This window comes from Pogoniulus pusillus, chromosome 10 (genome assembly GCF_015220805.1).
Source record: "Pogoniulus pusillus isolate bPogPus1 chromosome 10, bPogPus1.pri, whole genome shotgun sequence".
Classification (NCBI taxonomy): Eukaryota; Metazoa; Chordata; class Aves; order Piciformes; family Lybiidae; genus Pogoniulus; species Pogoniulus pusillus.
In genome coordinates this window covers 7,992,118-8,008,315 of record NC_087273.1, presented here as the reverse complement: position 1 = coordinate 8,008,315, position 16,198 = coordinate 7,992,118, and the positions used below count along the sequence as shown (strand labels likewise).

The following is a 16,198-nucleotide window of genomic DNA, read 5'->3' as shown; positions in this document are numbered from 1 at the left end:
CCGGCCCTTCTTTCCCTGCCCTGCTCCCCCCGGGACGCGGCTGGCTGCGGGCTGCCTCTCGCTCCCCCCCTCCCTTTTCCTTTTGATTTTATTTTACCCCCCCCCCCTCCCCCCCAGCGCGGCGGCGGCGGCGGCGGCCCGCCTTTCCCTCCCCGATCCCTTCCCTCCCTTCCCCTGTCGCCGCTGCCCCGCCATGGCGACATGAGCCCGCCGGCCGCCGCCGCCGCCGCAGCTGCCCCGGCTATGGGGCCCGCAGGGTGCTGAAGCGCCGCGGAGGAGCCCCGCCGCCGTCGCCCCGTCATGGGGTGCTGATGGCCGGGCCCCGCCGGGCACCCCGCCGCCGCGCAGGGGAGGTGAGCAGCGAGGCGGGAAAGGGGCGAGAGGGGACGAGGGCGGGAGGTCCCAGCTGGGGAAGGGGGTGCGAAGCGCCGGGGGAGCGTGTGGGTGCGGGGGGGCATCCTGCAGGCGATGCCGTGTGTGTGCCCGGGCGCTGTGCATCGCTTCTCTGCGAGTGTTGAAGGTGAGCAGTGCACACCGCGCCCTCCTCTGCCCCCCTGTCCCGTCGCTGCTGGTGTCTGGCCGGTCTCTGTCTAGGCGGTGCTGGTGCCCGAGGCTGGCCCCTGTCCCGTGTGCCCCCCTCCGTGTTTGGGGGCCAAGCAGCGCATCTGTGCCCCAGGTGTGAGTCCCTGTCACAGCGCTGGGCCGGGCGGCTCTTTGTGGCGCACGGAATTGGGGTTTTTTGTTCTGTTGTCTCGGTGCACTTCACTTGCAGAGATGGGCTGCGCTCTGCTCCCGTCCGTCTGTGCCCTCCCATCTGCCATCGGAAGAAATCGCCTTCAAAGAAGAGCGGCATTGTGTGCTAGAAATCTATCTCCAGCGGGGTGAACTCAAAGGGAATGAGGTTACCAGCAGCTATTTATCGTGCTGGTGGTAGAAAGCAGACTCGCAAAGAAAAAAAATCCTCTTCAGAACTTGGAACACGGCAAAACCTGTTCCCTTATGCTCCCCTTTTGACCCTGTGAAGGAGTAAAAGAACAACCCCGCATTCTCCTGCCCTTAAAAATGAGGGTGTTAGAAGCCAGACTGTTTCGAGCTGGAATTTGAAAGTGCTTTTCAGCGTCCGCCTTTGTGTGCTTCCAAACTATTCCTTCCGCGGTGAGCTGCAGCAGCCTGTGCATGGCACAGCTCCCTTTAAAGACAGAAGGGTGAGATTCCTTTTAACTAATTAAGCTGAGCGGAATGCATGATGTGGTGGTGAAACTCTGCTTTCCGCAGCCTCTCCCACCCTTTCCCTGGCAGATGTGGCTGTGTCCCCCCCAGCCCCATCCCTGGGGCTCCCCCCCTGGCTAGGGCTGACTGTTACTTCTGCCCTGATTTAAACCTGCGGAGCCCAGGTTTTGCGAGGTGAGGCTGGGGAGGAGTTTGCTGCTCAAAAAGCAGAATCGCAGCGTGTTTTCCTTGTCTCGAGGGTTTGAGTTTGGATCTCTGCAAATGATTCAGGTTTGGTTTTGAAGTAGCTTGGCTGGGGGACGGTGTGGTCTGATCTGTGTCTGCAGAGACCTTGGCGTGGGATGTGGGAAGATGATCTTTTGGCTTCTCCCCAGCAGGAACTGAGCTTTCACAGGGTGCATATATATATACACATACACTTCTAATCATCCTTCACTCCTCTTTAAAACTTGTGTCTAGTTAGGTACAGCAGAACTGATCTTAGACTTACTGTTCATTGTATCCATTCTATATTCTTACTTAGTTCTGTGCTTTGTTTGCTCTGGGTCCTTATTTGAAAACACTTCGACATCACCTCTGTCATTTCATGGTAAGAGCTTTGCTCTATCAGGACCCTCTCTACAAAATGTCCTGCTTGGTGGATGCCTTGTTTCGTGTCTGGGATGTCCCAGGACTGCAGCTGGGTGTTGATTAGATACCGTGAGCAGAGCAGCCCCCCCGTGGAGTGTTTTCTGCTCCAGTCTCATCATCAGCCCTTTCTGGATACAGCTGAGGGCACTGACTAGCCTCAGCTGTGTTGGGTGCTGGCTAGTCAGAGTATCTTCAGCCGCACAGGGCAGAGTCCCCCCATTGTCAGCCCTGCCACATGCCCAGACTTGTTGCCAGTCAGCCCCTCCTGGGGCTGTTGCAGGATTGGAGTCTGGGGCCAGCATTGAGGTTATTCAGGCTGGCTCTGCAGCCTCTCTGGACTCTTCCAGGTGGTACAGGGGAGTCTGGGTTGGCTCAGGTGTAGCATTAGGGAAAGTCATAGCCCAGTGGTTCATATCCTCACATCCTGGAGGCTTTGGAATAACGGGGGGAACAGACAAGTCAAGCGTTAGACCTGTGTTTTCCAGGGCAATGCAGTATCCAGAGCTATGCCTGCCATCTATTAAAACTTAGATGCAGTCAACAATTACGTTCTAAAATCTGTTACTTTCCTGTTTTCCGATTGTCACGATAACATTTACAGACACTTATCAGATTAAATAGACTTCAATCCAAGTATGAGCTGTTCAGTGCCACTACCTTTGCTGATGTGATTGCCTTGGGGTAAACTTTAAGTCAGTAGATGGACCCAGGTGTTTAGCTTTTCACAGCTTTGAGCACTTCCCTTGTAATTAGTCTCTTACATTTCGCCTTCTCACCTTCTCTTCCCTCACTCCCTTCGTAGGAGGCAAGAGAAAGAAGGTGAGCAGTGCTAATGTGGTGGAACACGTCCCCTCCATCCCCCGCCGGGCCAGTGTGCGAGATGCTTTCCTTTGCATACCCGCAGCAGTGCCCTGCTTAGAGCAGTAATTAATCTTGACCTCACGCTGAACTGCCCCTTGGGGAGCACATATATTCATAGGTTTCATCTCGGGCTTTGCTGGTGTCACTTTTAAGCAGTAAGATTCAGTGTTATAGTGATGTAAATGATCCATCTGAAGTGAGTGGTGGAACACATACACAGCTACATATTGCCAGGGAGAGATTTTAAAGGGACTAGGTAGGACCAGTGGCTTCAGGGAAGCTGAACATCATATACTGACCTCCAAAGGATAGCCCTTTGGGCTCTGTTGCACAAACAAAAGCAGCATGTGAATAAAGGAGAATACCTGTGTCTCCAGATGGAGTTGTAGGATCTGGAAATCCTCCTCTTTAAGATGTAACGTGGGTGCCAAAACCCGATCTACCCAGGAACAAAATGTTGCTCTTTTCCTTTGCTCCCCTAACTGTGGGGCTGGAGAAGGTACAAACCCCATATCCTTGTCACCAGGACAGTGATGGAGCAACAGGAAATCCAAGCTGGTCATCGAGGATGTGGATTCTGGTTCACTGAGAGGAGAGGGTAGTTTTTGTGAGGGCTGAGCACAATAACAGCCATTTTCAAGTGCTAGAAAAGCAAAGTGAAGTCATTCAGATGGAAGGAAAAAAATCTCACCTGTCTCCCATCCCAGTATGAAGCAGATGTGGTCTGAAATGTTCCCTTCCTGTGTGTTTGCTAACTGCAAATATCAACACTGCTTTATTAACCATAATGGCTATTTGCACTTGCAATAAACTCAGCTAAAAGCACACTCACACATAACATGTTAGTGCAGATACTCCATTTTGCTCATCAGCCCAGACATCAAACATTTTCTTTGCTGGGCTGATGGGAGGTGCTGGACGAAGCCATTTGCCAGAGGCTTTAGTGCCTTTTTGGTGGTATTTTGCTGCATACAGCAAGATCTCCTTTCTTGGCTGGGGTAGCTCTTGACTGGAGTGGGGTGCTGGATGAGAACCTGGCTCCCCAAAGCTTCAACCTTTACCTTCCTTGCAATTTTGATGCAAATCTTGGGGTTGAACTGCTCCCAACTGCTGCCATGCAGCTGGAAAGGGTGCAGCTGCTATAGGAACACAACCATCAAATGCAGCTTGGTCTCCATTCACGAAAGCACTGCAAATGAGTCTGTGCTTGTGCTGATAGGAGCAAAAAGGGGCTTCAACTTTTACTTTCCTTGCAATTTCGACTAAGTCTTGAGGTTGAATTTCTCCCAGCTGCTGCCATGCAGCTGGAAAGGGTGCAGCTGCTATAGGAACACAACCATCAAATGCAGCTTGGTCTCCATTCACGAAAGCACTGCAAATGAGTCTGTGCTTGTGCTGATAGGAGCAAAGAGGGGCTTCAACCTTTACCTTTCCTTAGAATTTCGACTAAATCTTGGGGTTGAATTTTTCCTAACTGCTGCTGTGCAGCTGCTATAGGAACGTGACCATCAAATGCAGCTTGGTCTCCATTCATGAAAGCACTGCAGATGAGTCTAAGAGCAAGGGCAAATTTTGCACAGCATACTTTGGGGAAGCAACAGCAACCTTCTGCCAGCCTCAGTCTCACTGTTTTCTCTATCCTACCTCCTCCTTCCAAAGGTTCCTTCCTGGGGCTTATTTTAGGCTAAGGAATGTTTGCTTTAGGTTGTCCAGAACTGGGGATATCACAGCTGTTAGGTTCATACTGATTGAGCAGGAGAGATGGATATGCAGGGAAGAGCCAGGACTGTGCCTGCCTATTTTTGTGGACAATTGGAATTACATCCTTTGTTGTATTGTCTCAACAAAAGCCTAATTAGTCAGCGAGCTGGAGCTCCTGGAGGATAATTAAGCTTTATAACTGTGGGTTCTCTTTGGGTTGATGAGAAAGAGGAGATGGTACCCTCAGAGCCTAAGAATGCTGCTCTGCAGCTACTGTGCTGTACCTCATAATTGATCTATTGTTTCAACAGCAGATAATTCCTCATTTCCTCATAATTATCTTTTCAGTGCCTCATGCTGGATCCCAATATTAGCTGTAATCACTGATAATTTACTCTGAAGTCAATCAGAATTTACAAAGCAAAAATATTGGCCTCAGTGAACGTTTATGTTCTCAGATGAAAATTCTCTTTTCTTGCTGTCAAGAGGAACCAAGGCATAGTAGTTACCCAGTTCTTTGGCTGCAAGTGTTGAACTGGGTATAAACTTGTTTGGGTTTGTTGCTGCTCATTTCTGTTAATGACTGACTGCTGCTGAAAGACAAAAAGAGCTACTGCTGAATCCTGTCTCTCCGTTGCTGCCCACAGAGGCTCTGTATTTATTTGGTTTCAGGGGATTATATTACTCAAGAGGTGGTGTCTGATGCTTCAGATGCTGAATGCCTGTTGGCCCTTGCCTGGAGAGAGTTAGCTTTTATGAGCTTGAAAGCCTCTGGCCCTATTTTATGAAATTACTGTTCACTCTCATACGTTTTATGAGCTTGATTTTCCCCTCAGAGTAGCTTCCTTCAAGTTACTGTTGTTTTATCCCAAGTTATATTGGTGATGGGAGAAGTGAATCACACTCTGCATGTGTCTCTTCTAGGAGAGCAGCAGTGAGACATTACATAATGCCTGTTCTGCCCCTTTCTTTTTTTTTAATTTTTAAAGCCTTCCTGCTCAGCTTTCAGCATTTGATGCCTGAAAAACCCATGAGCTGCTCTGGGTATGCAGCTGAGCCCTCACAACTGTGCCATTTTAAGCCTAAAGCCCTTAAGATCACAGAGTGGTTGAGTGGAAGGGACATCTGAAGGTCATCTTGTCCAACCTCCCTCTCCTCTCAAGCAGAGCAGTCTAAAACCAGCTACATCCTGGCCCATGTTGTAGAATCATTGTAAAATGGCTTGGGTTAGAAAGGTCCTTAAAGGTCATCCAGCTCCAACCCCCTTGCACACAGACAGGAACACCCCCCCACTAGCCCAAGTTGCTCAGGGCCCCATCCAACCTGGCCTTGAACTCCTCCAGGGAGGGGGCATCCACAGCGTCCCTGGGCAACCCGTTCCAGTGTCTCACCTACCTCACTGTAAAGAGCTCCAGATGCCTTCTCAGTATTTCCAAGGACAGAGATTCCACAGCCTCTCCAGGCAAGCTCTACTGATGTTCTGTCACCCTCACAGTGAAGAGGTGTTCTAGATGATTAGAAAGAACATCTCCTGCATTCCAGTTAGTGCCCCTGCCTCTGGTCCTGGCACTGGGCACCACTGAAGGGAGCTTAGCTCTATCTTTGCAGTCCCAGAGCTCTTCTGTATCAAAAGCCTCTACCCTGTAAGGGACAGCTGCTCCAACATCTGCTGGAAGAACCAGCCCATGGTGTGCCACCACCCTGTCTGAGACTGCTTCTTGGAACTGCATCCTTCATGGCAACTTCTTACATAGACTCCTGCATTTGGTGGTGGAGCTTTGGGCCTGGCTCTTATGTAGACCTCTTCCAATTACTGGTTAATAGGTAGCTTGACCCTCCCCAATTAGGGGGCAGGCAATCACGTTCATTAGAGCTTCCTCAGGCTCACACCCTTTTGTCTTCTCAATAACTGCCCTTAGCAACATCAGCAACCCTAGAGGGTTCCCAAGTGTTCCCCAGCCATCCTGGACCATGTCTCAGAAAGATGCAGAAGCTTCCTGAGCAGAACGCAGAGTCTGGTTTCCAATGTTAGCATTTCTGTTGCAGGTGCTCATCAAGTGGCATGGGGGAGGGTGTTACTTTGCAAAGGTTTCGTCTTTTGCTTGAGTTTAAGCCCTGCAAGCAAACACCTTCCATCAGTTAATAACTTCTGCTTTGAGTTTTAGGTTCAAATAAACCAAAATCTGAAAGCAGAAGTCATGAAAGTGTGTACTGAGTTTCGTCTCCTCTCTGCATCAAACACGTAGGTGGTGCAGCCGGAGCTGGTCTCCTCGGGCTGGCTTCTGAGCTTACCTTGTATCCATGCTTTACTTGCTGTGTTGCCACACGCTGCCTCCAGAGCTTGGCTTCAAACAGCTTCTTCGCATTGTTCCTGAGCTGTGGCACAGAAAGTTTGAAGTTGTTGCTGACCAGAGGCCTTTCTGGGCAGATGCAGCTTGCACAGACTCATCTTGGCAGTTGCTGAGACAAGAAGGAAATGCAAACCTCACCCGGAGCCATTAGAGAAGGGGGTAGGGCTGGTACAGGTCTGGAAGCATGCCCGTCTAGCCAGGAGGGAAGAATGGGAACTTTGTCTGGAAGTTCAGGCAGGAGTTCATCTTCTCCCTTGGCTTTTTTTTTCATGTCCTTACTTTGGAAAATAGAATGGAAGCTTCCCTCAAATAGCAGTAGCAAACCCCTGGTGTCAGTCGTGGGGCTTGGGGAGTGCAGCACAGCAGATGTCATGTCTTAGAACTGCTCTGCTTCGTGGTCCCTGGCTGTAGGAGGGGAAAGGCTTTGCAGGTGCAGATTTTACACGAGGGTGGCTGCTGGAAAAAGAGAACAACACAGGCTTGTACCTGCAGAACCCCTTGAGTGGCAGCCATCAGAGAGCAGCTTTATGCCACCACTGTCTCTGTGGCAGCCTCCTTCCTATTTGCAAATGCCTTCACCCAGGCCTTTTTTTGACCATGAAATATTCCTCCTGGTCTTTTTTTTTTCGTTATTTATTTTTTTTGCTCCCTCTAAGAGGAACTTCTTTAGTTTAAGGGTGATGGTCCATTGGAACAGGCTGCCCAGAGAGCTGGAGGGAGACTTTGAAAGCCCACCTGGGTGTGTTCCTGCGTTACCTCCGTTAGATGAACCTGCCTTGGCAGGGTGGTTGGACTCAATGATCTCCAGAGGTCCCTTCCAACCTCTACCATTCCGTGGTCCTGTCTGTGACCTGAAAACGTTGGTGTTTTTCTACCACAGTGCTCCACACATCTCAAACTCTATCTGAGCTTGCTTTTTTTTGAACAGCACAGGCACAGAAAACGGTAGTGAGAAGAATGCACTGCTGCTGGTCACGATGCAGCCCTCTCCAGAGGCTCTTGCTCTTCCTCCTCTCTGGTTGCAAAACAGGCCCTGGCATTTCTGTTTCAAAACAGACTTCAAACACCTCCCTCCCCGCCCATCAAAACATTGCTCTGCCTTCTCCTCGTGTTTTTAACTAACAGGTTTCTTTAAAATGTTGGGGGGGGCGAAAAATCTTCCCATTTGGAAAACCAGCACGAAAACGAGGTCAACTTGCTATGCACTCCCAGGGAGAAGCTGGTTGGAGGAAGAGAAGTGGTGAGTGTGTGATGTACATGAGCCTGCCCAGAGGATGCTGTCAAAACATCTGACAGGCTTGCCTTTGTAGCAGGTTGTGGGAATTAGCTCTGCCTGAGTCACACAGCCCGATGGTAACGGCCCTCTGCTCTTCCCAGCCCAAACCAAAGCAGCTCTTTCTGGGTTCAGGGCTCTGGCTGCTTCCTGCACAACTCGGATGTGCACTGTTAGTTGTGTACCTGGAGCGTATCTGTGTCGGCTGCTGAGGCATTTCTCATCTCATGTCAGCATTCATTCCATAAAAGCCTGGTCCTTGCTTCTCCTGCTTGCTTATTTAGATGCTGGGATTTGAAGCTGTATTCCCAACTATCTTTTCCCCAGTAATTTAACTCAATCACTTCTTGCCTCACACCTCTGTCAAGCTGTTTCCACTAACCAGGCTGCAATAGGAGTTACCTTCTGTAGCTCGAACCGGTTCTGCAGCTCGGCACCAGCCCTCTGCTTATCCCTATCACCTCAGGTTGAAAGGACAGAGAGCTGATTGCTCACAGCAGAGTTTACTCTTCAATCACAAACCCGTTGTCCTCTCAGAACTGTTATGTGCCACAAAATGATGCACAGTTGTCAAAAGCCTGCTGCTTTTCTCTTCTCAGATGCAAGCGACACTGGAGGCATTTACCTCTGTGGGGCAGAAATCTCCAGCCTGCTTTACTGACTTGGAGTGAGGAAAGAGTTAAGCCAAGAGGAAGCCCCAGATACTAAAATTAACATCCATCCATCCCCCTGCCCACCCCTTTGAAATTTCTCAGCACAACTCGCAGTCAGACGATTTCTTCTAGCAGTGCAGGCTGCGTTTTGATCCTGGAAATCACAGATGGCTGCCTGCAGCTCCCAGGAATTCAGCCCCTTCCTCTCTCCCTTCTGCTTCGCCCTCCTCCCCCACCCAGAGAAGTCTGTTTGCAGGTCATCTGGAAGATCTAAAGCTGAGGCAGATTTGGCTGCTGGGCCCTAAAGTGCTTACAAGTTCTGCAGAAGTGCCTGTGGTGGTTTAGCTCTGTTGGAATTACCCCTCCTGTCTGGGTTTAGGCACCCAGTAAAACCAGCAGGTTTCAGGCTGTCTCTAGCCCTGAAGATCTTCTTGTTTTTTAAATGAAATTATATAGATTTCAAAAAACAACCCCCCCCAAAGACCAACCCACAGCCAAAACAAAAGAGGTTTCTCTGGATGCCCTGAATGCTTCCAGTGATCTGTTCACAGCGCTGTTCTATTGGAGCAGCTGAACTGCAACTGGAGGCAGGGGGAAACGAGGAGCTGTGTTGGGAGCTTGTGCTGCCAGCGGCCAAGAGGCTTCCTGGAGCTGCACCTTTTGTCTGCAGGAGGCACTTGTATCACACACACACACAGTATCACCAAGGTTGGAAGAGACCTCACAGATCATCAAGTCCAACCCTTTAGTGTGAGTATTACAAACCCTGCAGATACCAACAGAATGGATTATTTTGCATGCCAGACAGATGCATTCCCCCTCAACTCAAAAGTGTTCCTGGCTAGGGAGGTGCTGCCCCACTTACTGCAAACAGAGCTGCGTTTGAAAATGGGAGCCTGCAGCACCTAGCAGCCTCCAGCTTCCCTAGGGGAACCAAGAGTGGCTCTTCCAAGTGAAGGTCGCTAGAAACACGGATCAGAAAGAGAGGTCTTTATCAGATGGACCAAGCCAGGGGATTTTTCATGGATAAGCAGGGGATTTGTCATGCTTCCCACAAGTAGAATCATGAAATTGTTTTGGCTGGTATCTTGGGATCGTCAAGTCCAACCTTCAACCCAGCACCACCATGGCCATTAAAGCATGTCCCCAGTGCTACGTCCACATGTTTCTCCAACACCTCCACCACCTCCCTGGGCAGCCTGTTCCAATGCCTGACTGCTCTTGCAGGAATGAAAATTCTCCTGATCTCCAACCTTGGCAGCAAAAACTTCACACCAAGGTTTTGACTCTCTAATTTAAGAGCAAGATCCAACCTGCAGCTTGTGACTGGCTCACAGTAGACGTCAAAGCCATTGTGTTGCCTTGGCTCACTTCTCCTTTCCCAGCTTCCCAGGGGTTCTTTAAGAGGTTTCAGTGTGGCCAGTTGACCTTCTAGTGAAGATTAGCAAACTGTTTGCTCACTGGTTTAAAAAACTTACAAAGTGACCGTTGGAAAAAGCCAACCCAACAATGCACCAGGCTGGAGCTGGAGTTGAGTTTGGAATCAGGAACACAGAAAGCCAGGTGGGAGAGTTGGTGGTGACTGTCACCACCATGGCAGTTGCACCAGCAATGGGTCCCAGTCCTCACAGATTCATTGGATGGGTTGGGATGAAAGAGACCTTCAAGGTCATCCAGTTCCAAAGTTCCAACCGCCCCCTGCCACGGGCAGGGACACCTCTCACTAGCCCAGGTTGCTCAAGGTCTCGTACAGCCTGGCCTTGAACACCTCCAGGGAGGGGACATCCACAGCCTCCTTGGGCAGCCTGTTCCAGTGTCTGCCCACCCTCACTGTCAATAATTTCTTCCTCATCTTCAGTCTAAATCTCTTCCAGTTTCAACCCATTACCTCTCCTCCTGTCACCCCAAGCCTTTGTATAAAAGTCCCTCCCCAGCTGGGAAGAAGTTCTTCACAGAGAGAGTGATTTCCCATTGGAATGGGCTGCCCAGGGAGGTGGTGGAGGCACCGTCCCTGGGGGTCTTCAAGAAAAGCCTGGCTGAGGCACTTAGTGCCATGGTCTAGTTGACTGGATAGGGCTGGGTGCTAGGTTGGACTGGATGATCTTGGAGGTCTCTTCCAACCTGGTTGATTCTATGATTCTATGATTCAGGTACTGGAAGGTTTCTGTTAGGTCTCCTTGGAGCCTTCTTTTCTCGGGGCTCAACTCTCTCAGCCTATCCTTTTAGCAGAGGTGCTCCAGCCCTCTTACCCTCTTCACGGCCTCCTCTGCACCCTCTCCAGCAGTTCCTTGTCCTTCTATCAGGGCTTAGTCACAGAGGAGTGCGAATTTTTGTCTGGAGCAAATCTCTGGGCTCAGCCCTGCTGAGGTACTGCTGTTCTCTGCAGGGAAGCTGCTGCCCTGACAGGCACTTTTCCTGCTGGTGGGAGCCTTGCCGCTGCTTTTCTGTGATGCTCAGGGTTTTATCATCTTCAGCTAGAAGAGTCCAAGTCCAGACCCTCCATGGTCTTCACCCCACTTCCACACGCTGGTTTGTGGGAAGCTGTGCCGGCCCTTGGGTTTCTCTGCAGTGGCTCCCTGGGGGGTTGTGTAGGGCTGCGTGGATGCAGGGCAGGCTGGCTTTTTTTGGGTTTAAATGGCGTGCCTTTATCTGATTAAGGGCTATGTAAATTTAGATGCAGACTGGGTTCAGCCCGCAGGGTTGTTGGCCAGCTGCCTGGCGTGCTCTCGCTGCTGGAAAAGCCTCTGCATCACTCTTGCTCCCAGGGAAACTTTCAAGCACGTCATTCCTCTGCCTATTTTTTTTGTTTTCCCCCCTCCTAATAAAGGTTATTATGCCCCAGCACTCACTGAATTACCTCCCAAGTCCAGAAAGGAGAGGTTATTTTCCCCTCTCCTATCCCCTTGGCAACTGCACAGGAGTTGCCATCACTGCTCATTAAAAATGTGCATTCAGGGTGCACTAGGGACACCCCTCTGCTCTCTCTTGGGGCCACTGACCTGCTGACATAGATCAGGGGAACTAAAAGGTCTTTTCTGGGCCCAGAGGCCTGTGAAACCCATTTGTGTTGTAAATACACTGCAAATGTTGTGTCAGTCACAACAGGAAAAAAGCCCAAGGTGCCTGAGCATGGTCACCGTGGCCTTAAGTTATCATAGAATTGCAGAGTGGTTTGGATTGGAAGGGACCTTAAAAGGTCATCCCCCCACCATGCTGTGGGCAGGGACACCTCCCACCAGCCCGATTCCTCAAAGCCTTTTCCAGCCTGGTCTTGAACACCTAAAGGGAGGGAGCATCCACAACCTCCCTGGGCAACTTGTTCCAGTGTCTCCCCACCTCACTGTCAAGAGTTTCTTCCTCATCTCCAGTCTAAACCTCCCCTCCTCAAGCCTCAGTCCATTCTCTCTCATCATACCACTGCAAGCCCTTGTAAGAAGTTCCTACCTTTTTACTTCCCCTGTGTTTTCTCCAGTGAATTGAGGGGGAGGTGGCTAATTACCCTCTGTCTCCTGCAAAACAAAGAAAGGACCATCAATATTTCATGTTAAGAGACAAGTTTGGGCTAAATAAAGCTACTGCTTTCTTCCTGCATGCAGCGAGGAGCTCGCTGTCTCCCAGCTCTTGGAAAAGGTCCTCTGGGGAAAGTTAAAACCACCCAGCTTTTGCTCTGCACCGGCCTGGAGAGACCCTTTCTCTGGGGTCTTCAGTTGCAAGGTGACAACTACCCCCAGGGTCCCCCCTTGCAGATGGCAGAGGCGATAAAGTATTTCACCTGCTCATTTAGAACTGCTTTTTTATCCTGTCGTTGTGAGGGTGCAGCTCTCCTCACTGCTCTCCTCATTTCCCACCTCCTCTGGAGGAGCTGATGGTGATCCAGCCTTTGAGAACCAGCCCAGCCCACAGGGAAACCTGTCTGATGAGAGCTTAATGAGGTGTTAATGAAGCCCTGGAGGGAATGAGCTGGGGGTGAGGCTGTGAATGTGCATCCCAGTTGCCCCAGTGTCATTAGAATCACCTGAGGGCGAAAAAATAAATGCTAAAAGAAGTAAATGCACCTAAATAAGCCACAGAACCACATTTCACCTCTTCCCAGGTACAGTCTCCCTCTTGTCAAGTGAGGAATTTTCACAGGGACTTTAGAGGCCACAGGGATGCTCCATGAGCCATTCAGGAGCTGATGAGCAGCGATTTTGAGACGCACTGCAGAGCATTTTGAAGCCTTCAGGAAATCATGCATCCAAACTGTTCTCACCAGGCAGAAAAATCTCTATGTGGCCCACATCACCTCGGATCATTCCAGTGGCAGGCTGGAGAAAAACCTGTGCAGGAATGTGCTGAGCCAGCACAGCCTCTCTTTTCTTACTCATAGCTTCACAGAATGGTTTGGGTTGGAAGGGACCTTCAAGATCATCCAGTTCCACCCCCACCCCTCTCCCTGCCATGGGCAGGGTCACCTCCCACTAGCCCAGGTTGCTCAAGGCCTCATCCAGCCTGGCCTTCAGCACCTCTAGGGAGAGGTCGTCCACAGCCTCCCTGGACAACCTGTTTCAGTGAACATGGAGAAGCTTTTGTTTTACAAGAACAGACTATAAAAAAGGGAGGTTTCTCTTCCAGGACCCAGACTCCTGACGTTTCTTTGCCACTTAAAACCTGCCTGGCTCTAAGTGGGGCTTGAGGGGGTAGCAGGTTCTGTGTGAGTGACGCCCATCAAATCCTCCTGCAGCAGTGAAACTGACAGTGAGAGAATCATAGAACCAAGCAGGTTGGAAGAGACCTCCAAGCTCAGCCAGGCCAACCTAGCACCCAGCCCTGGCCAGTCAACCAGACCATGGCACTAAGTGCCTCAGCCAGGCTTGGCTTCAACACCTCTAGGAACAGCAACTCCACCACCTCCCTGGGCAGCCCATTCCCATGCCAATCACTCTCTCTGCCAACAGCTTCCTCCTAACATCCAGCCTAGACCTCCCCTGGCACAACTTGAGACTGTGTCCCCTTCTGTTGCTGGTTGCCTGGGAGAAGGGTAGGCCTTGCAGAAGTTTTCTCCATTACTTTGACTTGGAAAGGCTGTCACTGGGCTCCTTTCTTGTCTAAAATCATAAGAGGTGAGGTCTAACATGGTGAGGGGCCTGGAGCACAGCCCTGTGAGGAGAAGCTGAGGGAGCTGGGGGTGTGCAGCCTGCAGCAGAGGAGGCTCAGGGCAGAGCTCACTGCTGTCTACAGCTACCTGAAGGGAGGCTGTAGCCAGGTGGGGTTGGTCTCTTCTGCCAGGCAAGCAGCAACAGAACAAGAGGACAGCCTCAAGTTGTGCCAGGGCAGGTCTAGTCTGGATGTTAGGAGGAAGTTGTTGGCAGAGAGAGTGATTGGCATTGGAATGGGCTGCCCAGGGAGGTGGTGGAGTTGCTGTCCCTGGAGGTATTGAAGCAAAGCCTGTCTGGGACACTTAGTGCCATGGTCTAGTTGACTGGATAGGGCTGGGTGCTAGGTTGGCCTGGATGATCTTGGAGGTCTCTTCCAACCTGCTTGATTCTATATGTTTTCTGTATATGCTATCTGAGAGCTGTGCACTGAAGTTCTGTGGATCTAACATATTTTCAGACCCAAGAGGAACCTTCCTGATCCCCCCCTGCACTGCACATCTAACAGGTTGTGCTTCCATGGGGAGCTCCAAACCACGCAGGGCAAAACACTGAGCTATTTGTCAGGCTCCAGCTTGTAAGTCAGTTCAGTTCTCAGACAAGTGTTGCTCTGTTATGCACAGAGCTGTCCTTTGCTGCTGGGAGTACTGGGGTAAGGCTGGCACTGACCAGGCACTGAGGCTGGGATTTGTGTCCCTGGTATAGCGAGTTTAGCTTCAGCAAGATCTGGGCCAAGGTGGTGAACTTGCTGAAGTCCTCTTTGTATTTGCCACACAGCTCTTTTTCCTGAACCCCCTACTCTTTCCTGCTGATGAGGCTGGCAAGGTCGTGCCTTGTTCCCTGCACAACAGGGAAGCTGGAGACCTCCAAGTGGCAGGACTGTGCAGCACACGGAGGTGGTGGTGTGCATGATTTTTGGCCAGCATCATCTGAATCTGAGCCAGCTGGTTTGGGTTTCCTTGGGCAGCTTTGCTACCTACCCCATCGCTGTCTGTTCTCTTTCTTGCAGCAATGTGCCCAAGAAGGCCAGTGGCATCCTGGGGTGCATACAGAAGTGTGGCCAGCAGGTCGAGGGAGGTTCATTTTCCCCCTCTGCTCTGCCCTGGTGAGGCCACATCTGGTGTATGTGTCCAGTTCTTGGCTCCCTGGTTCAAAAAGGACAGGGACTCACTGGATAGGGGACAGCAGAGGGCTAGAAAGAGGTGCTGAGGGGACTGGAACAGCTCTGTCATGGGGAAAGGCTAAGAGAATTGGGGCTGTTCAGTCTGGAGAAGAGTAGCCTGAGGGGGATCTCAGTGCTACAGGGGTGGGAGTCAGGAGGATGGGACCAAGCTTTGTTCAGTGGTGCCCAGTGACAGGACAAGGTGGTGGAGTCCACCACCCTGAGGAGTGGTGGAGTCTCCCATCTCTGGAGAGATTCCAAACTCACCTGGGTGTGTTCCTGCGTGACCTTCTCTAGGTGACCCTGCCCTGGCAAGGGGGCTGGACTCGGTGATCTCCAGGCATCTTCCAGCCCCTGCTGTCCTGGCATTCCTGCTTTCCTTTGGTCAGTTTACTGAGCAGTGGCAGCTCCACATTCACCAGGCTGTCTTTGGTTTTGCAGGTAGCTGTATCCAGCTGGGTGGCAGGCGGATCCAAGGGTTACCATGAAGTTTTCAGGACCCCTGGAGAGCCAGAGGTTGTCTCTCCTTCTGGAGACGGCAATCTCTAGGGAAGCTCAGATGTGGAAAGCACATGTGCCGAAAATTCAGCCCAATCAGGTAACGTCCCTTCCCATCAGTCCTCCTTATAAGGGCTGGAGAGCAGCCTCGGGTGTGGCTCTGTGGGAACAGCTGACGCTGTGGCAGGAGCAATTGCCTTCTGCTTGAGGCTGGGAAATTAAACTCTGGAGAAAGTGATGACTTCTTTGTTTCAGGGACATCTCTGCACCTGGGGAGGCAGGACACACTGTGCAGCATACAGTGTCAGACCTCTGCTGCCTCCTGGGAGAGCACACACATGTGATGGCTTCATTAAATTAGGTTTACAAATGATGGGGCTAGTTAAACACACATTTCTAGTGGGCACCAGCTCTGCAGCAGCTCCTAAAAGCAGCTTCGTTTCCTTGGGCTAGGTTCCCTAATAACACCATTGCAGTGCTGGTGGCACAGGAAATGTCTTCTCACATGAAGTTACTGCCAGCTTAGCTCAGGCCTCCCCTGAGACAGCATGGCCACAGCTAAAACCTGGCTTTGCCCCCTCTGCCCACTCTGGGCCAGACTCATCCCTACTCCGAGTCAGCTCTGGCTCAGCCCAGTGCTGCAGGACGGGCTGCAGTTGTGACAGCTGAGAACAGGCCAGGATGTGACTTGCTGAGGCACTGCT

General features: G+C 51.1%; 1 protein-coding gene and 1 long non-coding RNA gene across 5 annotated transcripts in view; one reads left to right on the top strand and one right to left on the bottom strand.

Moving 5' to 3' along the window:
* Positions 1–16,198, top strand: part of CCNI (cyclin I) — a 30,052-nt gene continuing 13,854 nt past the window's right edge. Inside the window, exons 1-2 of one of the 2 annotated variants that reach the window (XM_064149730.1) lie at positions 2–353; positions 15,438–15,594. In XM_064149730.1, coding sequence (XP_064005800.1) covers positions 15,481–15,594 — 114 coding nt within the window. In that variant the 5' untranslated portion in view covers positions 2–353; positions 15,438–15,480. Of the gene's footprint in view, positions 354–15,437; positions 15,595–16,198 lie in introns of both variants that reach the window. The other variant, XM_064149731.1, reaches the window with a different exon arrangement.
* LOC135178669 (uncharacterized) lies at positions 349–15,442 on the bottom strand. Of its 3 annotated transcripts, none has more exons than XR_010303679.1 (5): positions 15,264–15,442; positions 12,144–12,208; positions 5,818–7,229; positions 3,087–3,364; positions 349–2,291 (listed from the first exon to the last, which is right to left on the bottom strand). It is a non-coding gene; the product is annotated as an uncharacterized LOC135178669 (long non-coding RNA). The 3 variants fall into 3 exon arrangements; XR_010303680.1 differs by having other exon boundaries at positions 3,087–3,306; XR_010303681.1 differs by lacking the exon at positions 15,264–15,442 and adding an exon at positions 12,472–12,602.